The sequence below is a fragment of the Elephas maximus genome, chromosome 25 (genome assembly GCF_024166365.1).
Source record: "Elephas maximus indicus isolate mEleMax1 chromosome 25, mEleMax1 primary haplotype, whole genome shotgun sequence".
Lineage (NCBI taxonomy): Eukaryota > Metazoa > Chordata > Mammalia > Proboscidea > Elephantidae > Elephas > Elephas maximus.
In genome coordinates, this window is record NC_064843.1 from 61,666,820 (window position 1) to 61,693,105 (window position 26,286).

The following is a 26,286-nucleotide window of genomic DNA, read 5'->3' on the forward strand; positions in this document are numbered from 1 at the left end:
ACACAGTGGTGAAATGGGCCTGTACACAGTGGTGAAATGGGCCTGTACACAGTGGTGAAATGGGCCTGTAGACAGTGCTGAAATGTGCCTGTAGACAGTGCTGAAATGTGCCTGTAGACAGTGCTGAAATGTGCCTGTACACAGTGCTGAAATGTGCCTGTACACAGTGGTGAAATGGGCCTGTACACAGTGGTGAAATGGGCCTGTAGACAGTGCTGAAATGTGCCTGCAGACAGTGCTGAAATGTGCCTGTAGACAGTGCTGAAACGTGCCTGCATACAGTGCTGAAATGGGCCTGTAGACAGTGGTGAAATGTGCCTGTAGACAGTGCTGAAATACTCTACCCTCACCGTAAACCTGCTGCCATTGAGTCGATTCCCACTCATAGCAACCATACAGGTCAGAGTAAAATTGCCCCACAGTGTTTCCACGGTAGTAACTTTTACAAAAGAAGACTGCCCCATCTTTCTCCTGCAGAGCAGCTGGTGGGTTCAAACTGCTGACCTTCCGTTTAGTGGGCGAGCACTTAACCACTGCACCACCAGGGCTCCTCATTGCACTGCCCTCAAATTTCCACCTAAGTCAAGTTCATTTCTAGCTCCTTCCTACTAATTGTTACGGCAGATATACAAGTGTTTATATAGAACGTTAAGCCCAAACTTATTGTCACACTTGTGTATCGGTGACGTGTGTATAAAACATTTTTGTCACTCAACATCCAACATCCTAATCCTTAACATTATGACATGTAACACTGACGTTAATAATTAGTAAAGAGGAAAGGCCAGCATTTGTTCTGATGTTCCATGTTTAGCTCAACATTCCTTTTGTAAAGGTCCCAGTGTCCGCCATTTACGTGCTGTTGGAATCTTTATTCTGTTAAGTAACTTTTGTAATGTGACGTTCTCGAAGATGCCTGGAAACAATCCTCTCCAAGTAATAGGTCTTAAACTCAAATTACTCATTCAGTCCCACTTAAGTTGTTACCTACATACTGACTCATTTGAATTTGTTTAAATAAATATGAACTTTTATAAAAGATCATATTCGTTTGTATAGTCTAAAATGCACACAGAAAATGCAGTTTGTCAACACTTGTTTCCGCAGCATCTTAATCAAGAACCATAAGAACGTAACAGTTGATTTAAGGAATGTAAACACCTACCTGTTATTCAAGTTTCCTAAAAAAATTTTAAGAAATGAAAAGCTTTCTCAAAGTTAAAAAAGCAAAACATAATCACAAAACCGCCATTGAAATATCAAGTCCCAATACCTCACAAGGATGAGAAAAAGTTCAATGGGATCTTAAAAAAAAATAAGCTTGGCCTCAGATCCTTCATGTTCTTTCACCTAAAAATCAGAAACGATTTCAATCCTCTAGCCAGACTGCATATGAAATCTTCATTCCCCTTGAAACTGATTTTTTTTTTTGTCTTAAAATGTTGGCAGAGTGTATAAAAGAATTCAATTCACAGCTGTTCAACTTTTTAATGTAAAGAAACATTAATCAAAGCTTTAAGTTATAAGCTTTTCTCGAGTTGTTTAGTATTCCAGTCCAACAAAGATCAATAGAGGCCATCCCTGTGTTTCTGGAGGCCTCTCCAGGAAGCAGAGGCGTGATTATGTAAATGTGCGGCTCCCCTTACCTCTGCCAGCTTGCTTATCTCCCCAGCCTTCTGCCGCTGCTCTGGCTCCCTGAACAAGTGCCTGCCTCTCCCTCTTATCTCCCGACAAAGCTCCAAGAGGCAAGAACTGAAGCCAGCGATGTTAAACAATGATGCATGGCTGATTTTATTTGTAAGTGATTTATTTCACTGAATTTCATTTTTTTTCACTTCGTGTGTAAGATATTTGTTAACAAGTCGGAATGGGGAGAAGAAAGCACTGTTCAGAGACAACTGACAGGGGTTAGAAATCTATTAAGCACCAGGGGAAGGAGAAGGATGCCCCTCATTGAGAATTTCAACATGCATTAACTAAATCTCCCATTTACTTTCTGAACAGCAATTAATCTGTAATTACATGCACAAATTTACAAGCAATAATTCTGTTTGGGAAAAAAAAAAACCCACGGAAGTAATATAATCAGTCTAAATAGCAGTACAAATATATATATATATATTTCCAAATTGGAAATATAAAGAAAGTAAAAGTCTACAAACAAGGACATTCACGAACATTTCTGAAATCTTCCACTGGCCTAATAAATTAAAATGATCATAAGCCAGCTTCTAAGCTGGTCCCACACCAGGTGCTGCTCCGGTCAGCAGTCTGTCCATATGCACACAGACCACTCCAGAGAGAAAGCAGTCCCGCAGCCCTGCTGTAATGACTGACCGGGGGACACCGTGCTTACATTTCCCCTGCATTAATCCTTGACCCTGGTATCTTGGCAGCCTAATCCCCATTTAGCATTAGTAGCAACGGCTTCGACTGTGAGGAACTCTTTTTTGATAAGTAAGCACTGATTTGGGCATCGCTTTTAAACAACATATTCCCAGCTCAGCAAGGAACCCACACTCCTGAATGAACCAGAGCACATTACTGAGAAAAAGTTCATTAACCTTGCTAGATTCGGAGGTTAACAGGATAGCTGAAGAAAAGAACTGAGTGAACAGCTCAGATGCAAAACAAATTAAAATGAATGTCATCGTTCCTTTTGATATTCATTAGTTGATTCAGAGGGAGAATGTTCTTGTTATATTTGCAAGCATTTATCTGTGAAAAACAGGTGTACATCTGCTGCTCGAATGTGTCTTAAGCGCGTGAGGGGGGAATAATGTGGACACTCACCCGTCCCACTGACGGAGTAGCTGGAAGAGGGAGAGAATACTTGGGCTGCGAAATCCTCAAATGTCACTACTTCGCGGTGATTCTGAACGATGGCTTCCAGGTACAGAGCTCGCTCTTCGTAGCTGTAGTAACCGGTTAAGGAAACAAACGCAACCGCGTGCGCAGAATGACAGGCAAACAATGGCTGGTGCATATTGCTTTAAAACAGTTACGTGACTTTTACATTTGTGTGAAGGATGCATTTTGCAGGTTCTCTAGCATCCTCTCAGAAAATAAATATTGGTCATAATTAATAAGAAAATTCTGACTTTGAGATCTAAGTTTCTCTTGCACTTCAGTTGCATTCAACACCGGTTATCATTAAAAAAACAAGGAAACCAATAGTTACACGGCGATATCAAGAGATCAATGAGGCTGATTAAATAAACAAAGACGGGCATTGCGAGGGCATCTCTGACAGTAGTGGTCCACTGTCGGTGCTTCCTTTCCTGCTTCACTGGATAAAACATTCTCCAGCCTACTGACATAATGAATTGATACTGCAAGCAGGAATTGGCGATACAACTCCGCACACATTTAAAAAATAAGAAAATGCATGATACTGGGAAGAGAGAAGGTCAGGAAGACACGCTATGACAGGTGTCAGAGCCTCTAACCAAGATAAGTTATGAGCATTAGAAAATAAGAACTAATATGTGGGAGAATCTAGCAAAGAGTGCACACTGTGATAAAAAAAAAAAGTCTATTGCCTTTTAATTAAAACTGCAGTCTGGAACACACAGCATTCAAATGTGTAATCAAAAACCAGTCACCAATAAAACTTACAAGCGTAACGCACTGAAGCAACTTTCCAGCTGTCTTAATAGGACCCCTGCGTGGGGCAGCCTTTCATAGGGCAGAAAGCAAATCTTCCCCTTTGTATATGGCTTCTGCTTCCTCAGAAGGTGAATCACGCACTTCCAATAACAGGATAACGTTGGAACAATCTGGCAGTGGATGGAGGCACTGCATACACGACTTTATGAATTAGCACTGGGAGAAGTCAGCATGATGGCTCATTTCCCTCTTCCTCATTATCCATGCAAAAGTTAAAACACATGTTTTAAGCACTTTGGAAAATATGCTAATTCTTCAAGAACAGAGGGTACGTTGATCATTAATTATCTGCAGCTCCAGAAGAGGAAAAGGAATTCCAGCATTTCTCACTATACTTTAAAGCTACATGTAAAATGGTCTCTTTTAAAATATAAGCTGGTTCTGTTCTACCTTGTGAGGTTTTAAAAGCTTGCAAGTGGCCAACCAAGGCACAACAATTGGTCTCTCTTTTCATGGAGCAACAGAGGAAGAAGGAGACTCAGAAAACAGGAGGAGGAAATGGAATGTGTGGCCAATTGCTTCCATGAACAACAGCCTCCTTTGCCATGAGACAAGAACTCGATGGTGCCAGGCTACCATTAATTAAAATTCTGATCAAAGATTCTATAGAAGAATCCTGATCAAAAGGAGTAAAATGCACAGCACAATTTCAAAATTTCATGGACTCTGGACTTTCTGGAACAATGGAGGCTGGATGGACCCTGAAACTATTGCCCTGAGATAATCTTTAAAACTTAAACCAAAAATATACCCTGAAGTCTTCTTAAAGCAAAACAGCACTTTAGCTTAACTAATAAAAAATGTCTGCCTTGAACTCTTTTAAGAACTGTCTACATGGGATCAAATCGACAACAGCAACTAGAAAGATCAGATAGGAAACTTAGGGGGCAGTGAGTTTACGTTAATGGGTGAGGAACAACTCAGAAAAGGAGGGCGAGAATGGTTACACAACATGACAAATGTAATTCACATCACTGAACTGTACATGTAGAAACTGTTGAATTGTTTTGCCGGGGACAGTCTCAACAATAAAAAAATATATATATATATAAAGTTGGTGACAATTATGCCCTTATAACCAGCTTTCAGTAAACCACCAAAACCCATTGCCATCCAGTTGATTTCGAATCATCGCGACCCTATAGGGCAGAGTAGAACTGTCCTGTAGTGTTTCCAAGGAGCAGCTGGTGCATTCGAACTTCAGACCTTTTGGTTAGCAGCCAATCTCTTTAGCACTGCACCAGGGCCCCTCAACGAGCACAATGTGTTTTAAAATAGGAAAACACTTGTCTGTTTCCCTTTAGCACAGTACATACACCCACTTCTACATGCAGCTCCCCTTCACCCCACTCCCTTCACTGCATTCACAGGGTGATTTTCATACCATGCAGAGGCAGAGGCATTCAGGGCCTGTGCTGCCCAGGAGGGCAGCCATGAGCCATATGTGGCTATGTAAGTTAAATATTAATTAAAATAAAAAAAAGTAGTTCCTCTTCCACTGCCTATGTTTCAAGCAGCTGATAGCCATGTGGTAAGGGTTACCTTCCTGGACTACACTGATGTACAATGTTCCCATCATCCCAGAAAGCTCTGCTGGACAGTGCTAGTCCAAAATTTCTCTAAAGGAAAGTGAGTGTGGATATTTCAAAAGTGGCCCCTCTGATGGCTTAGGATCTTTCATGTGGATGATTACTGTAGCCCAAGGCCTGGGTGGCATGAGCCTGAACTGGCTTCTTCACTGTGCTGAACTCCTGGTGACTTGCCTTAATGAGCAGGCTGGCAAACTTTCTCTGCAAGGGACGCCTGCTCAGTCCCAATTCTAGAGGGACCCACTAATGCCATTCGCGTCTCATTAGGAACACGCTTATTCTGCACAGCACTTGGCTGTCACTGTGGCCCGACCCTCTGTGCATGGCCCCAGCAAGCCGCTGGTTGGGGAACAGCAGGACGTTAGGCCTGAGTGGATGTCTGGCGAGCAGGCACTTTGACACTAAGCTGGCACGTGCTGGCCCAGCAGGGGCCGAGCGAGGCGTGACAAATTACTCAAAGAGCTGAGCTAAACTTAGGGCTGACAACCACCTGAGCCTTTGGACTGCCATGGCCTGCAGTCCACACTCAATTCATGGCTTCCCTTTCAGTCCAGTCTGCTTGCGGGCCTGGGTGAGAGCAGGCGCATCCGTCTAAAGACCTGTCATGCTTTGCCCAGTATTGTCCTGATGTTTCCTGAAAGCCCCATTGTGTCCAACACATCCACGTAGAGCACTCAGGACAATGGCGAACAAAGTAGAAATGTGTATGCATCTTGCTAAACGCTGTTGCAGACACATATCTGGGAGAGCGGCTTGCTATGTTAATTGAGCTCACAGCCAAGCCTACAGATGGAAGCTGTGTATAACGCCGTATCAACTGACCCCACACGGGAACCCGTCCTGGATGACGCTCTCCAATTGTCATGAACATATCCCTGTCAAGGCCCAGAGGAAAGTCTAGTACTATGTATAGAGGGGGTATTAATCAAATTTTGAGATTCCGTGAGTTAATGAATATTTATGGTCTGACTCTTAAATGTAAGGCACCACAGGAGACAGAGAGGAGAAAAAAGTGCTCCGAGACCTGGGTGTGAGAGGAGGAAGTGCTGCTTCACAGAAGGCTTCGGATCTTGCCACCCATAGCACACACCCTCTACGCCTCAGGCTGGTCCCAAGCTGCTGCACCTGAGTGTCAGCAGTGCAAAACTGGGTGCTGTCATTTAGACAAACACCCATTAGTAACTTGGGTGAGACCAGGAGATCCTCACTCATTTTCACTTGTGGCCCAAGCCAGGGCATGTAAAACCATGACAAAGAAAAAAAAAAAAAAATCCCCATAACCCTGGCAGCACTCAGAAACAACCAAGGAGTTTGCTGGTAACAAAAGTAATTTCTTTTAGCAGCCTTAAAAAATGGAGTTCCTGAATCTTAACTGAATTTATTAGTATAACTACTGTTGCTACTATTGTTATTAGGTGCCCCTGAGTCAATTTTGACTTACAGCGACCCCACTGACAGAGGAGAACTGCGCCATAGGGTTTCCTAGGCAGCAATCTTTACGGGAGCAGGCTGTAAGGTCTACTAGCAGGGGCAACTTGGAGGAGTATCATCTCACTTTTCCTTACCTAGTGCTCTTAGGGCTTCAAGGCAGGTTGCTTTCTATAAAAAAAGGTGATTAATAAATTAGACAGCAAAATGCTTCTAAGGTTCTTTTCACGCAGTAAGACTCGTTGAAATTTGAACCAAATGCTCCAATAATGCCTGTCAGTGCATGGTCAGAGGCCCCTGACGGAGAGAGGCTGGCGAAAGAGGTGGCTGGTCACAAGCCCAAGAACTCATTTCAGCACAAGCCATTGCCCTTTGTTCTTTTAAAAAATCCACTACAAAAGATGAAATTTAAATTCTGTTCTGAATTACTATCACATTAAAAAATCATACACAGTAAAGTACTTTTTAAAGAATAATTTTCTCCTTGATTATAATTCAGAGAACATTCAAATTACTAATTAGAAGGCCATCTTCTGGATATCTTTGATTTTCTTTAGTAATCTGCTCTGTCTACATTACCATGGAAGAATTTTATCAGTTTTTAACATTCCCCAAACAAATGCAACACTGGAAGCGCTTACTTGTCTATGTCAAGAAACCTGGAAGACAACTGCCTGGCTAACCGGAAGACATCTGTATTCTTGCCCATTTCAAAGAAAGGCAGTCAAACTGGATGTGGAAATTATTAAGCAGTATCATTAATATTACATGCTAGCAAAATTTGGCCGAAGATATTAAAAAATAACTGCAGCCATAAATTGACAGGAAGCCCAGGTGGTGTAGTGGTTAAGTGCTACGGCTGCTAACTAAAGGGTCGGCAATTCAAATCCACCAGGCGCTCCTTGGAAACTCTATGGTGCAGTTCTACTCTGTCCTGTAGGGTCACTATCAGTCAGAATCGACTCGACGGCACTGGGTTTGGCTTGGTTCAGTATAAACTGACAAGGAAATGCCAGAAGTTCAAGCCAGATTCAGAAGAGGATGTGGAACAAAGGTTATAGTGGCTGATATTAGATGGATCTTTGCTGAAGGCAGAGAATATCAGAAAGTTGTTTACCTGTGTTTGTTCACTATGCAAAGGCATTCAACTGTGTGGATCATGGGATTTCAGAATACTTAATTGTGCTCATGTGGAACCTGAATCAAGAATCAAGAGGCAGATGTTTCAACAGAGAAAGGGGATACTTTGTGGTTCAGAATTGAAAAAGGTGGGTGGCAGGGTTTATACTTTCAGCTTACTTATTTAATCTGAATGCTGAACAAATAATCTGAGAAGATGGACTATATGAAGAAGAATGTGACCGCAGGACTGGAGGAAGACTCATTAACAACCTGTGACAGCAAGATTAAACAGTCTTGTTTGCCAAAAGCGAAGATGACTTGAAGCACTTACTGATGAATGTCAACGACTACAGCCTTTCGTATGGCTTACTACTGAACATGAAGAAAGCAAAAATTCTCACAACTCGGCTGGTAAACAACATGATGATAAATGAAGAAGAAATTGAAGTTGTCAATGATTTCATTTTACTTGGGACAACAATCAATGTCTATGGAAGCAGCAGTCAAAAAATCAAACAACATATTGCAACGGGCAAATCTGTTGCAAAAGACCTCTTAAAGTTTTCAAAAGCAAAGTTGTCACTTTGATGACTAAAGTGCACCTGACCCAAACCATGGTATTTTCAATCACCTCATATGCATGCGAAAGCTAGACAACGAAGACAGAAGAACTGACGCATCTGAATTGTGGTGCTGACAAAGGATACTTCCACAAGAATGAATAAATCAGTATTAGAAGAAATACAATCAGAATGCTCCTTCGAAGTGAGAATGGCGAGACTTCAGCTTGCTTACTTTGGACACATCATAAGGAAAGACCAATTCCTAGAAAAGGACATCATGGCTGGTAAAGTAGAGGGCCCAAACTGTGGGAACTATGGCCTAGGTAACTCAATGAATAGTGCAGATACTGACCTGAGGAGAGAAGGCAGGGCTGACTGTGTCTGAGGTGTCTAGGGTGACATCTAGGGGGAAGCATCACGGGGGTTGTGACTGGGACTCAGCAGAGAGTCCTGGGCTGGAGATAAGGAGATGATCTTGGAGGAGAAATGGGGAGAACGCAATGCTGAGAAGCCTGCCCTCCCTCCAGCCCCCCGCCCCAACCTCCATTTCAAAGGCAGAAGTAAAGGAGCAGGAAAGGGAGACAAGGAAGAATTGAAGACAGCAATGTCCAAACCCTTGGGAGGCACATTTCTGGAAGGAGCATGCAAACCACGCAGAGCCTCAGCTCCAGTGCACTTCTCTATCTCCAGAAACTTCCCTGGGATCCGCACCCAGTGGGTACTATGCAGGTGTGCTGAGCTGGCATTTGATACTTCTAAATAAACAGATAAAATTTCATAATAACCAAGGCAGGAGCAGAAGCCAACTACATCCTAAAGCCGTACATAATTTTCACAAAGATTTTTTTTTTTGTATTTCAATAGAACACAAATTTAAGACCCCAAATAAATGAATCATCCTAAGTCAATGTCACAGCAGGGTAACAGACAAAGTGGATGACTTTACTGAACAAAGTAACCAAATAAAATGAGTGTTTTGGAAAAGGAAACTGAACACATGGAGGTATAAGCTATTAGATTAGGTTTCAAACCCTAGTGATACACTCCTAGCAAGAAAGGGAGTCTACTGCTGCTAAAAAAGAAAATATCCAAATAACCAGGTTTAAGAATAATTTTGAGGAAATGATAAAAACAAATGGAAATGGAAAAGTAAGCTAGTAAATGACAGCCTTTTGGAGAAGCTGTTTTCTCATATTCCTATGCCCTTACAGAGAGGAAACCGAAGGTCTCACTCCGGAGAACCTGAGACGCTCCACGGGTGCCATGGATTTGCTTTGTATTTTTATTAGAAATGTTCAAGTGAGTTCTTCCAGGGGATTGACTTGTGAAGCAGCACATCCTTAATTATAGCATTTTCCATTTCCATCTTCTCCAATTCTCCTGGAGCACCTCACCTCTGTAAATCACCAAGTGAGAAAATGCTCTGTGACACTGTTGCTCAAAGTCTCACATCAGTAAAAATACAAGTGATAAGGAAATCAGTCATTCGGCCTATTTCAAGTTTAGAGAAAGTGCTGTCAAATTGAGTGAGAAAAAATTCAACAGGCTATTTAGCTGAGGAAAAGACAGAAGTAAAGAATCAATATGAACAATAGAAAACCTAAGCGTTCTGCCATACTTAAGCCAAGAACTTGATTTTCTGGAAGGAACAGAGTCAATGTCACTTGAGCTGCTTTCCCTTCACAGATCTTCACTCATCCTAAAGATCTGGTATGTTAGAAACTCAAAAATATACTCACAATCTTAATTATAGAAACTACCATTGCTGGCATTTTGTTGGCATTTAATATCCATGAAGTTATAAGTAAATGTAAAACAATTAGAAATGCAGAACTGTCTTTAAAGGTTTTGAATCTTTTTTGTGGGAAAATATAGAAAGAGTAGACAATTAAATAGCAATACACATGGATTTTAAACTCTAACTTTATCATCAATGGCTTTAAAATATAAATCAAATATATTCTAGGTATCTTTTAATATAACATAACTTGAATTACCCAACACAAACTCTTTAGTCACTCTGATTTATTTATTTTTTAGTGTGCTTTAGGTTAAAATTTACAGCTCAAGTTAGCTTTTCATACAATTTATACACACATTGTCATGTGATCCTATTTGATATCCCTATAAGGCAACCGCACATTCCTCCTTTCCACTCCAGATTTCCCGTGTCCATTCAACCAGCTCCTATCCCTTTCTGCCTTCTCATCTCACCTCCGGACAGGAGCTGCCCATGTAGTCTTGTGTATCTACTTCTACTAAGAAGCACACTCTTCACAAGTATCATTTTATATCTTATAGTCCACTCTAGTCTTTGTCTGAAGAGTTGGGTTTGGGAATGGTTTTAGTTCTGGGTTAACACAGAGTCTGGGGGCCATGTCTTCTGGAGTTTCTCCAGTCCCAGCCAGACCATTAAGTCTGGTCTTTTTATTAGAATTTGAGTTTTGCACCATACTCTTCTCCTGCTCCATCAGGGACTCTCTCTTGTGTTCCCTGTCAGGGCGGTCACTGGTGGTAGCTGGGCACCATCTAGTTCTTCTGGTCTCAGGCAGGTGGAGTCTCTGGTTTATGTGGTGCCTTTTGTCTCTTGGGTTGATATATTCCTTGTGTCTTTGGTGTTCTTCATTCTCCTTTGCTCCAGGTGAGTTGGGACCAATCGATGGTTCTTAGATGGCTGCTCACTAGCTTTTAAGACCCCAGAAGCTATTCACCAAAGTTGGATGCAAAACATTTTCTTAATAAATTTTGTTATGCAAATTGGCCTACATGTTCCCTGAAACCGTGGTCCCCAGACCCCCACCCCGCCACACTGTCCCTCAAAGTGTTTGGTTGTATTCATGAAACTTCTTAGCTCTTGGTTTTGTCCAGTGGTGCTGACTTCCCCTGTATTGTGTGTTGTCCTTCCCTTCACCGAAGATAATTCTTGTCTACTATCTAGTTAGTGAATTCCCCTCTCCCTCCCTCCCCACCAAAGAATGTTTTCTTCTGTGTATAAACCTTTCCTTGAGTTCTTATAATAGTGGTCTCATACAATATTTGTCCTTTTGTGACTGACGAATTTTACTCAGCATAAGCCTTCCAGATTCACCCACGTCATGAGACGTTTCCAGGAGTCATCATTGTTCTCTATCGTTGCGTAGTATTCCACTGTATGGACATACCATAATTTGTTTATCCATTCGTTGTTGACGGGCACCTAGGTTGTTTCCATTTTTTGCTATTGTGAAGAGTGCTACAATAAACATGAGTGTGCTATATCTATTTGTATGACAGCTCTTACTTCTCTAAGATTTATTCCAAGGAGTGAGATTGCTGGATTGTATGGTAGTTCTATTTCTAGCTTTTTAAGGAAGTGCCAAATTGATTTCCAAAGTGGTTATACCATTTTGCATTCCCACCAGCAGTGTATTAAGAGTTCCATCTCTCCACAACCTCTCCAACATTTATTATTTTCTGTTTTTTGGATTAATGCTAGCCTTGCTGGGATAAGATGGTATCTCACTGTAGTTCGGATCTACATTTCTCTAATGGCTAATGATCGTGAGCATTTCCTCATGTATCTGTTAGCTGCCTGAATGTGTTCTTTGGTGAAGTGCCTGTTCATATCTTTTGCCTATTTTTTAATTGGGTTATATCTCTTTTTGTGGTTGAAGTTTTGTAGTACCTTGTAGATTTTAGAGATTAGACCTTGATTGGATATGTCCTAGCCAAAATTTTTTCCCAGTCTGTAGGCTGTCCTTTTACTCTTTTGGTGAAGTCTTTGGATGAGCATAGGTGTTTGATTTTTAGGAGCTCCCAGTTATCTAGTTTCTCTTGTGGTGTTTGTGCACTGTCATGTTTTGTATTCTGTTTATGCCACATATCAGGACTTCTAGCATTGTCCCTATTTTTTCTTCCATAATCGTTATCATTTTAGATCTTATATTTAGGTCTTTGGTTCATTTTGAATTAGTTTTTGTGCATGGTGTAAGGCATGGGTCTTGTTTCATTTTTTTGCAGATGGATACCCAGTTATGCCGGGTCGCTATGAGTCGGAATCAACTCAAAGGCACTGGGTGGATGGGATCCAGTTATGTCAGCACCAATTGTTAAAGAGACCATCTTTTCCCCATTTAACAGACTTTGGGCCTTTGTGAAATATCAGATGCTCACGGGTGGTTGAATTTATGTCTGGATTCTCAATTCTGTACCAGGCTGTTTTGACTACCATGGTGGTATAATAGGTTCTAAAATCAGGTAGTGTGAGGCCTTCCACTTTTTCTTCAGTAATGCTTTACTTATCTGGGGCCTCTTCCCTTTCCATATGAAGTTGGTGATTTGTTTCTCCATCTCATTAAAAAATGTTGTTGGAATTTGGATAGGAATTACATTGTATCTGTAGATCATTTTGGGCAGAACTGAGTCTTCTATCCATGAGCAAGGTATGTTTTTCCAGTTATGTAGGTCTCTTTTGGTGTCTTACAGTAGTGTCTTATAGCTTTCTTTGTATTGGTCTTTTACATCTCTTATTAGATTTATTCCAAAGTATTTTATCTTCTTGAGGACTACCGTAAATGGTATTGATTTGGTGATTTCCTCTTCAAAGTTCTCTTTGTTGGTTTAGAGGAATTCAACTGATTTATGTATGTTTATCTTGTATCCTGACACTCTGTTGAAATCTTCTATTAGTTCCAGTAGTTTTCTTGTGGATTCTTTGGATTTTTCTGTGTATAAGATTGTATCATCTGCAAATAGAGATACTTTTACTTCTTCCTTACTAATCTGGACGCCCTTTATTTCTTTCTCTAGCTTAATTCTTCCGGCTAGAACCTCCAGCAGAACGCTGAATAAGAGTGGTGATAAAAGGCATCCTTGTCTGGTTCCTATTCTCAAGCGGGATGCTTTCAGACTCTCTCCATTTAGGATGATGTTGGCTGTCGGCTTTGTATAAACGCCCTTTATTCTGTTGAGGAATTTCCCTTCTATTCCTATTTTGCTGAGAGTTTTTATCATGAATAGGTGTTGGACTTTGTCAAATCCCTTTTCTGCATCAATTGATAAGAACAAGTGGTTCCTGACTTTTGTTTTATTTATATGATGGATTACATTGATTGCTTTTCTAATGTTGAAACATCTCTGCACACCTGGTATGAACTGCACTTGGTCATGGTGAAATTTTTTTTTTTTGTATGTTGTTGAATTCTCTTGGTTAGAATTTTGAGGATTTTTGCGTTTAAGTTCATGAGGGATATTGGTCTGTAATTTTCCTCTTTTGTGGTGTCTTTACCTGCCTTTGGTATCAAGGTTATGCCGGCTTCATAGAATGAGTTTGGGAGTATTTCATCCTTTTCTATGCTCTGAAATACATTTAGTAGTGGTGTTAATTAACTCTTCTAAGTTTGGTAGAATTCTCCAGTGAAGCTGTCAGGGCCACGGCTTTTTTTTTGTTGTTGCTGGGAGTTTTTTAATTACCTTTTCAATTTTTTCTTGTAGGTTTAGTTAGTCGTTCTACCTCTGTTTGTGTTAGTTTAGGTAGGTAGTGTGCTTCTAGAAATTTGTCCATTTCCTCCAGGTTTTCAAATTTGTTGGAATGCAGTTTTTCTCAGTATACTGTTATGATTCTTTTAATTTCAGTTGGGTCTGTTGTGATGTTGCCCATCTCATTTCTTATTCGAGTTATATACTTCCTCTCAAGTTTTTGTTTTGTCAGTTTGGCCAATGCTTTATCGATTTTGTTGATCTTTTCAAAGAACCAGTTTTTGGTCTTGTTAACTCTTTCAATTGTTTTTCTATTCTCTATTTCATTTAACTCTGTTCTAATTCTTCTTTCCTTTCTTCTGGTGTCCAAGGGCTTCTTTTGCTGCTCTTTCTCTTTGTTTGAGTTGTAGGATTAATGTTTTGATTTGGCCCTTTCTTTTTTTTCTATGTGTGCATTTATTGCTATAAATTGACTTCTGAGCACAGCTTTTGCTGTGTTCCAAAGATTCTGGTGGGATGTGTTTTCATTCTCATTTGATTGTGTGAATTTCTTTATTCCATCCTTAATTTCTTCTATAAGTCAGTAGTTTTTGGGCTAGGTGTTGTTCATTTTCCATGTATTTGATTTCTTTCCTTGCTTTTTCTGTTATTGATTTCTACTTTTATGGGTTTATGGTCAGAAAAGATGCTCTGTTAATATTTCGATGTTTTGGATTCTGTTAAAGCTTGCTTTTTGGTCTAATATGTGGTCTATTCTGGAGAATGTCCCACGTGCGTTTGAAAAGAGAGTATACTTGACTGCTGTTGGGTCAATTGTTCTGAGTATGTCTATGAGGTCAAGTTGGTTGTTTGTGGCATTTAGATCTTCCGTGTCTTTATTGAGCTTTCTGGATATTCTGTCCTTTACTGAAAGTGGTGTGTTGAAGTCTCCTATGATTATTGTGCAGCTGCCTATTTCTCTTTTCAATGCCTTTGGAGTTTTTTATGTATTTTGGAGCCTTGTCATTGGGTGCATAAATATTTATTATGGCTATGTCCTCCTTGTGTACTGACCCTTTAATCATTATATAGTGCCCTTCCTTATCCTTTGTGTGGTAGATTTTGCTTTAAAAGACTATTTTGTCAGAGATTAATATTGCCACTCTTACTCTTTTTTGATTGTTGTAGGCTTGATATATTTTTTCCATTCTTTGAGTTTTAGTTTGTGTCTTTAAGTCTAAGGTGCGTCTCTTGTAGGCAGCATATAGACGGATCACTTTTTTAATTTATTCTGCCACTCTCTGTCTCTTTATTGGTACATTTAGTCCTTTTACATTCAGTGTAATTATGGATAGGTATGAGTTCAGTGCTGTCATTTTGATGTCTTTTTTTTTGTGTGTGTGTATTGTTGACAGTTTCTTTGTTCCATTTAATTTCCTGTGCTAGTTGTTTTCTTTATGTATTTTTTCATTGTTGGTTTTGCATTTGCTGAATCTTTGTTTTTCTTTTCATGTGTAGAATTGTTAGTTTCCCTTGTGGTTACCGCAATATTTACCCCTATTTTTCTACATTTAAACTAATCTTTTATTTCTTTATATCATCTTGACTCCCCTGCCATAGGAAAGATCTACGACTACATTCTTTAGTCCCTCTTTTTTAATGTTGTCATCTTTTACATACTGATGTCTCTGTTTCCCTATTTTCAGTGTTTTAGCTTTGATTATTTTTGTGACTCCCTACCTGGGTTGACATCTGGTTGCTCTGTCCTGTGTTCTAGCCTTGGTTGTTATCTGAGGTTACTGACTTTCTAATCGGAGGCTTCCCTTTAGTATTTCTTGTAATTCTGGTTTGGTCTTTACAACTTTCCTAAACTTCTGTTTATCTGGAAATGCCCTAATTTTGCCATCATATATTTTGCCAGATATATAATTCTTGACTGGCAATTTTTTCCTTCAAAGCTTTATATATGTCATCCCATTGCCTTCTTGCCTGCATGGTTTCTGCTGAGCAGTCAGAGCTTAGTCTTATTGACTCTCCTTTGTAGATGACTTTTTGTTTATCCCTAGTTGCTCTTAAAATTCTCTCTTTATGCTTGGTTTTGGCGACTGTGATTATAATATGTCTTGGTCACTTTCTTTTGGGATCTATCTTGTGTGGGGTTCAATGAGCTTCTTGGATACATATCTTTTCATCTTTCACAACATCAAGAAAGTTTTCTGCCCACAAATCTTCAACAATTCTCTTTGTGTTTTCTGCTACCTGCCCCATTCTGGTACTCCAATCACTTGTAGGTTATTCCTCTTGATAGAGTCCCATAGAATTCTTAGGGTTTCTTCATTGTTTAAAATTCTTTTATCTGATTTTTCCTCAAATAAGTTGGTGTCAAGTGCTCTACCTTCAATCTCACTAATTCTTCCATTACCTCAATTCTGCACCTATGATTTTCTACTGAGTTGTCTAATTGTGAAATTTTATTGTTAATCTTTTGGATTTGTTTGCTGTTTACGGATTCTTACAGCCTGTTAAATTTGTCATTATGCTCTTGTATAACCTTTTTAAGTTCCCTTACTGCTTTGTCCGTGTGTTCCTTGGCCTGTTCTGCATTTTGTCTGATCTCCTGAAGAGTTCTGTGTACTAATCTTTTGAATTCTACCTCTGGTAATTACAAGAAATTCTCTTCCTCCAGAAGGTTTCTTTTTTTAAAATTTTTATTGTGCTTTAAGTGAAAGTTTACAAATCAGGTCAGTCTCTCATACAAAAACTTATATACACCTTGCTATATACTCCTAGTTGCTCTCCCCCTAACCAGACAGCACACTCCTTCTCTCCACCCTGTATTTCTGTGTCCATTCATCCAGCTTCTGTCCCCTTTGGCCCAGGTTTCTTCTTCATTTTTGGTGGGTTGCTGAAGTCATCATAGTCTGTGTCTTTATGTGATTTGTTATTGACTGTTGTCTTTGAGCCATCAATAAGTTATCATGTTTGCTTATTGTGTCCTAGCTTCTTGTTTTGTTTTGATATGCCCAAACAGGCTGGTCATTGAGCTAGTTTGATTATTGGTGTCTTTGAAGCTCTCATGTCCTGTCTCCAGGTCACTAGGTATGTGAGCCCAAGAGTTTGTTGACTTTTTTGTATGTGGATTCAGCTCAGGTGTCCAGGTTGTCCGCAGCTGAGTGTGTGGTGCAGGATCTCACCTACAGTCCTAGACAGGCAGTGGTAACTGGAGTAGGCACAGGTATCTGGCTGCAGTAGGGGGTCATGTGCTGATCAAGGCAGGTGGCTGCCTGCTGCCTGAGTGTCTGGGTGGAAGGCATATCCCTTTTCCTTAGAGCGTGTAGGTAGATGGGTTTTGCAGCTGGATTATGGGCACCCAATGCTGTTGGTTGTAAGGACTGGGAGTCACCACTTATTCTTGGACCCCTGTTGCAGGTGGCTCGGTGGAGTGTGTGGAGCCACCAGTCCTCAGTCCCCTGATGTGGGTAGGTGAGAACCCTGCTTAATGGGCAAGGATGGTGTCAAATGTCACGGATCTGCCACTCCCCCTTACAAATGATACAGGTGAGAATAGGCTTCAGGTATATACCCTGTTTTATTGTGCTAATGAGGGCCTAGCTGTTGAAATGGGCCCACACAGGTCTATGCAGAGGTGAAAGGCATTCAAAGGCCATGGACCCCTGATGCCTGTACCTAGGCAAAGGGGCTATACCTGCCCTGAGTTCCCAGCTTAGGGGAGCTGGGCAGATTACTTTTTCTGTATTTGTTAGTTTGTTCCCTCTCCAAAGCCGGGAGAAAGACTCAGGGTGTGCGATGGGTCCTACTTCCAGCCCGGGGAGTGCAACAATCACTGAAGCTGGACCGGGACCCAGAGCAGAGCAAGGAGGGGGCAGTTAAATGGGAGAGAGGTACTTCCCAAAAGGATTTTTTTTTTTTTGATTCTCATGGTAGGTTACATGCTTGTACTTATCTTTTGCTGATTGAATGGCATTTCTTGCTGGTTCTACAGGCTTGAGCAGACTCTCTACTCTTTGGTCTCTCCCGATGTGGAAAACACAACCTGAGTACCACTGCTTGCCTCACCCCTCATTTGCTAGCTGACCCAGCCTGCAGGTTGCTGGTGCCGACCAGCTCAGGTCTGGCAACTCTTTGCTGCTTCTGAACCTTTTCTCCCTCCCCCGGCCACTCAGTCTGATTCTTCAACTTTGTTTTTGATGTTCAGGGCTCCTAGATTGTCATATATAATCAATTCACTAGTTTTTCTTGCTCTTTGTTGAAAGAGGGACCACAGGAAGTGTCTGACTGCTCCGCCATCTTGGCCTCACCTCCCAGTCACTGTGATGTTGAAGGCAAAGCCACCTGCATGTGACTTACAGATTAGCTTAGATCTAGGTTGATTCTAACAATAAAATAGAATCATGACGATATGACAGACAGTAAGAAAACAAAACTGACAAGAACAAAAAAATCTTGTGGCTGATAGTCTGGTCATCATGCTACTGAAATATTGTCAAAGGCTGCCCATAATCAACCCCTTAGGCTGACATGAAGCCGGACTGGGCTCAGGCATGGCAGAATTAAATCTTGTGGTCCAAAGAATTTGCACCAAGCTCTGTATACATTTTCTTGATTTTTCATTTCTGAAAACAATTTTGGGAACATTTTAAGTTTGAACTACATTTAATTTTTACTTCTGTGCATTTAAAAATCGTAACTATGTCAGGGAGCATCTAGCTCAATTGGCATAACATAGTTTATAAAGAAAATGTTCTACATACTACTTTGGTGAGTAGCATCTGGGGTCTTAAAAGCCTGTGAGTGGCCATCTAGGATACTCCACTGTTCTCACCCCTCCGGCAGCAAGGATGAATGAAGAAAACTGACGATACAACGGAAACATTAGTCCAAAGGACTAATGGACGACATCTACCACGGCCTCCACCAGAATGACTCCAGTACAATTAGATGGTGCCTGGCTACCACCACTGACTGCTCTGACAGGGATCACAATAGCTGGTCCTGAGCTGGAGAAAAATGTAGAACGAAATTCTAACTCAAAAAGAAAGACCAGGCTTGCTGCCTGACAGACTGGAGAAACTCTGAGAGTATGGCCCCTGGACACCCTTTCAGCTCAGTAATTAAGTCACTCCTGAGGTTCACCCATTCGCCAAAGATTGGACGGGCCCATAAAACAAAACGAGACTAAAGGGGCATACCATCCCTGGGGCAAAGACTAGAAGGCAGGAGCGGGCAGGAAAGTTGGTAATAGGGAACCCAAGGTTGAGAAGGGAGAGTGTTGACATGTCGTGAGGCTGTTAACCTGTGTCACAATATATGTACTAACTAGTTAATGAGGAAGTAGTTTGTTCTGTAAACCTTCATCTAAAGTACAATTAAAAAAAAAAAGAGAAAAATAAAAGCGTTCAGAAAAGATTAAAGAAAACTTAAATAAATAGAAATAGTATGAATACAGACTATAATTTTAGAATTTCTATAATAGTAATGGCTTCAAGGCATCTGAGTTTTCCAAGAAGATATTCACCAAATTATCAGATGACAAGAAGAAACTTCAAGAAAAGTTAGGGGTTTACCAGGTGAAAGTAACCTAGAGACCAAGGAAAGGATCCCTGGTGGAGGGTGCCGCATGACCACTTCCGGCCCCTTCAGTTTCTGTGCCAATGGCTAAAATGGGGTGCTACAGGACACCTAAATGACACAGTGCAATCACTGATGCCTGCACCTGAAACCCAATCCCCTGCTCCATACCACCCCCCCACCCCGACTTGTCAGAGCAGAAAAACAAAAACAAATCAAAACAAAACCGACCACTATTATTGAAACCTAACTGGAAATTTTGGGGAATTCTAACAACACAAAGATCCTCTGTGAGCAGATGTGATAAAACCATGTTTGTCACTTACTATTAAAGCAACTGATTTTTGGCAATTAAAAACAGCACGTGATACTTGTCTTAGGGTCAGCTTTTTGGGGTTCCAAATTAGGACAAATTTTTAAATGTTCCCAATCTGTTTCAAAAAAAAAAAAAGTAGCTTAATGTTTTAATTTTCGTTTCTTTAATTATAAGTGAGACTGGCGTCTTTTCATATGTTACTGGCCAATTGTGTTTCTTCTTCCATCTGCCTATTCGCGTATTTTGCTCATTTATCTATTGGGCTATTTGTTCTTTCCTTATTGATTTGCGAGAGTTCTTTTGAAATGAAAATTAGCCCTTTGTCTATTAAAAAAAAGCCTGTATGTGATGGACCTTTCATGTAAAGCAATGGCTCATTTAGGCAAAAGCCACACTAAGCAGATACAAGGGTCTGTTCCACCATCACACGAAATGAGGCTAGACGTGGATCTGCGGGGAGCGAAGCAACCTGAATAGTGGTTCCGTCTGCTGGCGTGGCCAGGACTGTCCAAACACAGCGGCCCCGTGTGAACCAAACATGGTCAGTGTGCGACGGAGAACACTTGTTCCATTCATGTTGTGATTGGGAAAGTGGTTTTGGACTGCAAAAGGCACTTCTTCTCTTTCTTTTATATCTGTCTCAGCATTTGGTTCAATTAGGCGAAGAATGGCTGACCAGGAAGTATACATAAGTTACTTAAATGATGTGGTTGGAGGTTTTTATATTTTGCTTTCAAGGTTGGTTGCAAAAATTGCCAGGGGCTGCTGGAATGACTTGCTCTGATTCCAGAGCAGACTTGCCTGTGCTGTTCTGTGCCCTCTGCTAATCTTGGTTCTAGGTTGTGCAAAGAAAAAAAAAAAAATACACATGTATATATATACACACGTGTATACGTATATATGTATCTGTTAAAAATCATTTGTCTTGTTGGAAGTCTAGCAGCGCCAGTAGACTAGATGTCCTGGCAGTGCTTTCCAACAAAAGGAGCTGAAAAACAGTCTTGATTTTCTAATCAGCCCCCAGTTGAAGTCTGCTGGGGTGAGGACCCCGTAAACGGTCCTTGTGACACTACTGCTTAGGGAAACTCCACACAAGGAAACCAAGGGAAGCTTAAAACCCACTGCTTCTGAGTTCACTCCGACTCATAGTGACCCTATAGGACAGCACAGAACTGTCCCATAGGGTTTCCAAAGAGTGCCTGGTAGATTTGAACTGCTGGCCTTTTGGTTAGCAGCCAGAGCTCTTCACCACTATGCCACCAGGGTTCCCAGGGAAGGCTTCAGAAACAATAAATGCTGGGGTCCAGGGTGAGGTTCAGGCACAGTTGCTGCCTGTCATTCTCAGAGACAATGGGCAACACATGGCGTGCAGGTCACCCTCTTACAAATGCACTCCATGGAAAGGCCCCTGTGCTGACTGCAATTCAGACAGGGGGTCTGCGTATGGCATCAGCAACTTGGTCCATCATGCAGAGATGGAGCTCCATCCTGGGTGTTAGCCAGCCCCCACAAGGGGCACCCCCACTGATGGTACGCCAATCACAGATTAGGGTCAGATGATGATACTAACTAAAACGATCGAGAGCTTACCATGGACCAGGCACTGTGCTAGTTGTTTTATAGGCCTATCACATTTAATCCTCACAACCAACTCTTGAGGTCTGTACTATGTTATCCTCTTTTTATAGAACAGGAACTGATGATCAGAGATTTGCTCCAGGTCCCTCAGACAGTAAATCCCAGAGCCTGTGCTCAAGCTCAAGCAGTCTAACGTAGAGCCCAGCTCTTAGCTGTGGCCCTGCTCTGGGAATCAGAGCCATCCCCCGTCCCCACCCCCGAGAAAAGACCAGTGGAGCCACAACTCACAGAAGGCCCGATTTCATCCCCTCGTTGGTGTGTTTATAGAAATGTGAAGGAAGAAACGAAAGCACTTCTCCCACCCCCTCCAATTCAGGCTCTATCGTCCAATAATTTCAGGAGAAGGAAAACTTAATGTGTTTAGAAAGACTTCTACAAACTACACCTCATTGCCTGCATCTTAATTAAGTACCTTTAGCAGTAACCTGTTAAGAGAAGTTCCTGTGGGTCAGAGTGGGGATGAGAGCCACCACTTGGCTAAATCCCATTGCTGTGTAACTTCTCTCTTTTTGCAGGGTGGGGGCTTCTGCAGCATGGGGTGCACCATGCCTTTCAGCTTTGTACTTGCTAACGCAGATGTCTTTCTCCCTGGGACACTCACTTCTTAATTCAAACTCTCCTTGCAGGCTCGTGCTTGCAGTGGTGGTTCCCCCTCTGCCCCCAGGGCCTGGTGCCCCCCCACCCCCCATCTGGGAAGCGTGGGGCTGCGATGTCTGCAACATCCTTCATGGTACCTGGCTGTTGTCACCATTCATCTGCCACAGTGTTTCCCCATGGCTTTCAACCTGTCATGGCCAACAACCCCACAGGTTGTCGGCTGCAGAAAACAATTTTCTCCAGGAGCTACGGCTGAATCTGGTTCAAGGGTGGACGGTGGGAAGGAAGAAGAGGGGTTATTTTGCTCTTTTGTACCTGGAGAATGTATGCCATCAGGTGCAGGTCAGATGCTCGGTCCCAATTAAGTCTGACATCCACAACAGATTCAACGTATAGACTACATTTCAGTAGGTACCTCTGGTCCCATTTAAGTTTGACATCCACAACAGAGTCAACGTATAGACTACGTTTCAGTAGGTACCTCTGAGTATCTAAACACTCAATTTTTTAAGAGTAATGCAGAATCAAATAAAGCAACAAGGCTCTCTTGTCGGAACAAAGATCAGAACTAGAAATTCTCTCATGATGACACATGCTTTAAAAAGAAAACGTACAGATAAAAATATGGGTGTCATATCTTGGTTGATATTTTTATATTCTTGGATTATTCGAAGCTTTTATACTTTGATTTTTTAAAATATTTTATATGCAAAATTCCCTGTCAAAGATCCCATCCATTCTGACTAAAATATACTTGTCACATTACAAATAATAGAAACAACTCTGAAAGCTATTAAAGGTAATATTCCCAACTCACACAATTCTCTGGGACTTTCCACATCTAAGCCTCTTAGAGTCATTTGATATGATCTCCATGACTAAAAATATAACTGCAGTATTACTTAAAATTATAATCAAATCATTCTCTTGCAAATTAAGACACTTACTCCTGGAAAAATAGTCAAATTGAATTAGGTGTGTCTTTCCTTAATGGATCAAAAGCAGCTCCATTAAATCAGCAGTTTTATATTAATGACATGAGACATGGCCCAGGCGAAGAAAACGTCTTTTGAGGCCATTTTGTATTTTATTCAAAGAGAGTTGGAGAGGCTCCTCACAATTCAAATCTGAAGCAGAACTGTACTGCAGACTCCCCAACCTGAGGGCCAGGTACGATCCATCCCAATGCGGAGAGCCCAGGTTCATCGTCCCTCAATTCCTTGTTTCTTCTAATTATCACGCCACCTGTCTGTGTGCCCATCTGTCCATTCATTCAGGTGCTATTTACTGAGTGCCACCTACATATCCATTACTTGCCACTCAGGTATATGAGAAGTACTTCCGCACTCCTCAACCCTCTTCCAAATCTCAACTCCTACGATATTCAACCACCATACTGAGTATTATAGTATTGGGAAAGATTCTAAAATGCTTCATGAGGTTATAATTAGTCTGAGTTCCTTTGAGGCTGTATCTCACTCAGAATGAAAGACGTCATTTTTATGAAATAAAAACACCTGCTCAGTGTTGGCACAATGCTCTGCCACTTACACAGCCCTTGTGCAGCCAAGGACTCATTGTTCTCCTCCTGAAAACCTCAATCCGTAAACGATAAAACAGAGCCAGGGGGCATAAATGATTCTCCCGGGACCACCCAGCTAGTAATGTGGGGCTCCAACTCAAGCCCAGGCCCCTTTTTACTCCCTTACAGTGTTTCTGCTTATGTAATCTTTCAAACTTACTTTAGTTAAGACTCTTGCAATGTTTACTGCTAAGTTTTTTCACAAATACTGTTGTTTGGTAGTGACACGAAGGATGAGAATTAGATCTTTCCCCTTTCCTCCAGAACCAAGAGTAGCAAAAAATTAATTGCAATTTTTATAACTAATCTGGCATAAATAGAGAGTTTACAACTGAATTATACTTGTACGACTGGCATTGTTGTTGTTGTTAGGTGCAGTCAAGTTGGTTCTGACTCACAGCAACCCTACGTATGGCAGAATGAAGCGCTGCCCAGTCCTGTGCCATCCTCACAATTGCTGCTGTGTTTGAGTCCACTGTTACAGCCACTGTGTCAAACCATCTCACTGAGGGTCTTCCCCTCTTTCACTGACCCTCTACTCTACCAAGCATGATGTCCTTCTCCAGGGACTGGTCCCTCCTGATAACATGTCCAAAGCATGTAAGATGCAGTCTCGCCATCCTTGCTTCTAAGGAACATTCTGGTTGTACTTCTTCAAAGACAGATTTGTTCATTCTTTTGGCAGTCCATGGTATGTTCCATATTCTTTGCCAACACCATAATTCAAACACAACAATCCTTTGGTCTTCCTTATTCTATTGTCTAGCTTTCCATGCATATGAGGCAACTGAAAATATCACAGGTTGGGTCAGGTGCACCTTAGTCCTCAAAGTGACATCTTTGCTTCTCAACACATTAAAGAGATCTTTTGCAGCAGATTTGCCCAATATAATACGTCATTTGATTCCCTGACTGCTGCCTCTATGGGTGCTGATTGTAGATGCAAGTAAGTAAAATGAAATCCTTGAAAATTTCAGTATTTTCTCCACTTATCATGATGTTGCTTATTGGTCTAGTTGTGAGGATTTTTGTTTTCTTTACGTTGATGTGCAATCCATACTTAAGGCTGGGGTCTTTGATCTTTATCCGTAAGTGCTTCAAGTCCTCTTTGCTTTCGGGAAGCAAGGTTGTGTCATCAGCACATTGCAGGTTGTTAACGACTCTTCCTCCAATCCTGATGCCATGTTCTTCTTCATATAGTCCAGCCTCTCAGATTATTTGCTCAGCGTTACAGATTGAATAAGTACGGTGAAAGGATACAACCCTAACACACAGCTTTCCTGATTTTAAACCAGGCAGTATCCCCTTGTTCTGTTAGAATGACTGCCTCTTGGTCTCTGTACAGGTTCCGCAATTCCACAATTAAATGTTCTGGAATTCCCACTCTTCACAAAGTTATCCATAATTTGTTATGATCCACACAGTTGAATGCCTTTGCATAGTCAACAAAACACAGGAAAACATCTTTCTGGTATGCTGTGCTTTCAGCCAGGATCCATCTGACATCAGCAGTGATATTCTTCATTCCACGTCCTCTTCTGAAACCGGCCTGAATTTCTGGCAGTTCCCTGTCGATGTACTGGTGCAATCGTTTTTGAATGATCTTCAGCAAAATTTTACTTGCATGTGATGTTAGTGATATTGTACAATAATTTCTGCATTCTGTTGGATCACTTCTCTTTGGAATTGGCACAAATATGAATCTCTTCCAGTCAGCTGGCCAGGTAGCTGTTTTCCAAATTTCTTGGCATAGATGAGTGAGCACCTCCAGTGCTGCATGTTTGTTGAAACATCTCAATTGGTATTCCATCAATTCCTGGAGGCTTTTTTTTTTTTTTTGCCAATGCCTTCAGTGCAGCTTGGACTTCTTCCTTCAATACCTTCAGTTCTTGATCATATGCTACCTCCTGAATAGGCTGAACATCGACCAATTCTTTCTGCTACTAAAAAAAAAAACATATTACTTCCATCTTCTTTGGGATGCTTCCTGCATCATTCAATATTTTGCCCATAGAATCCAGTTGGCATAAGACTACAGAATTTAGAGTTATAAACTATATTAATTTAATCTTTTCATTTACACATCAGGGATTAAGAAACTTAAGTGAGCCCATTTAAGCAAAATTCATCTTACTGTGCTTGTTTCTGGCCACATTCTGAACCGAGAGCAGTACAGCATTCTAAGGTATTACTTATTAATCATTTTGAATGGACATTTTAAATAAGAAAATGATTTAGCACCATTAGATATTCATTATAAAGTCATGAAACGCTTCTACATTGAGAACAACAGGGCTTTTAATTTTAAGATCCAATTGGCTTTTGCTCCACAATCAAAACACTGAGAGGCAGTAAGAGTCGATTTTCATTCTCCAACTGCCGTTTTCCAAAGATAATTATGCTTCTGGCAGATCTGTATTTTGGCACCTTATGTATCACTTAGCATCATTAAAAAACACTGAAGAAAGTAAAATCATCTGTGCAAATAACTGAGCAAAAGAGGGCCTATCTGCACAGGCCTGACGTTCCATGTGCCATCACAGATAGTTTGGTGTAAGTTGAAGCCTGAGTTCAGATGCAGTCTCCACTGAGTCCTGGCACTGCAGCCCTAAAGAAAGAGCTTGTGCCCTGAGCCCCAGCTCCCTCAGCTGTGACTGTGGTTTGAAGCTGAACTGCAGGACTACTCTTAACCAAAAAAAAAAAAAAAAAAAAACAAACCAAACCAAACCTATTGTTGTCGAGTTGATCCAACTCACT

At 41.1% G+C, this 26,286-nt stretch overlaps 1 protein-coding gene across 5 annotated transcripts in view; it reads right to left on the reverse strand.

Moving 5' to 3' along the window:
- Window positions 1–26,286, reverse strand: part of RALGAPA2 (Ral GTPase activating protein catalytic subunit alpha 2) — a 459,903-nt gene that overhangs the window by 67,641 nt on the left and 365,976 nt on the right. The window contains exon 38 of one of the 5 annotated variants that reach the window (XM_049869401.1): window positions 2,794–2,915. In XM_049869401.1, the coding sequence (XP_049725358.1) occupies window positions 2,794–2,915 (122 nt within the window). Of the gene's footprint in view, window positions 1–91; window positions 2,916–22,045; window positions 25,473–26,286 lie in introns of those variants that run through there. The other 4 variants (XM_049869403.1, XM_049869400.1, XM_049869399.1 and 1 more) reach the window with 4 other exon arrangements.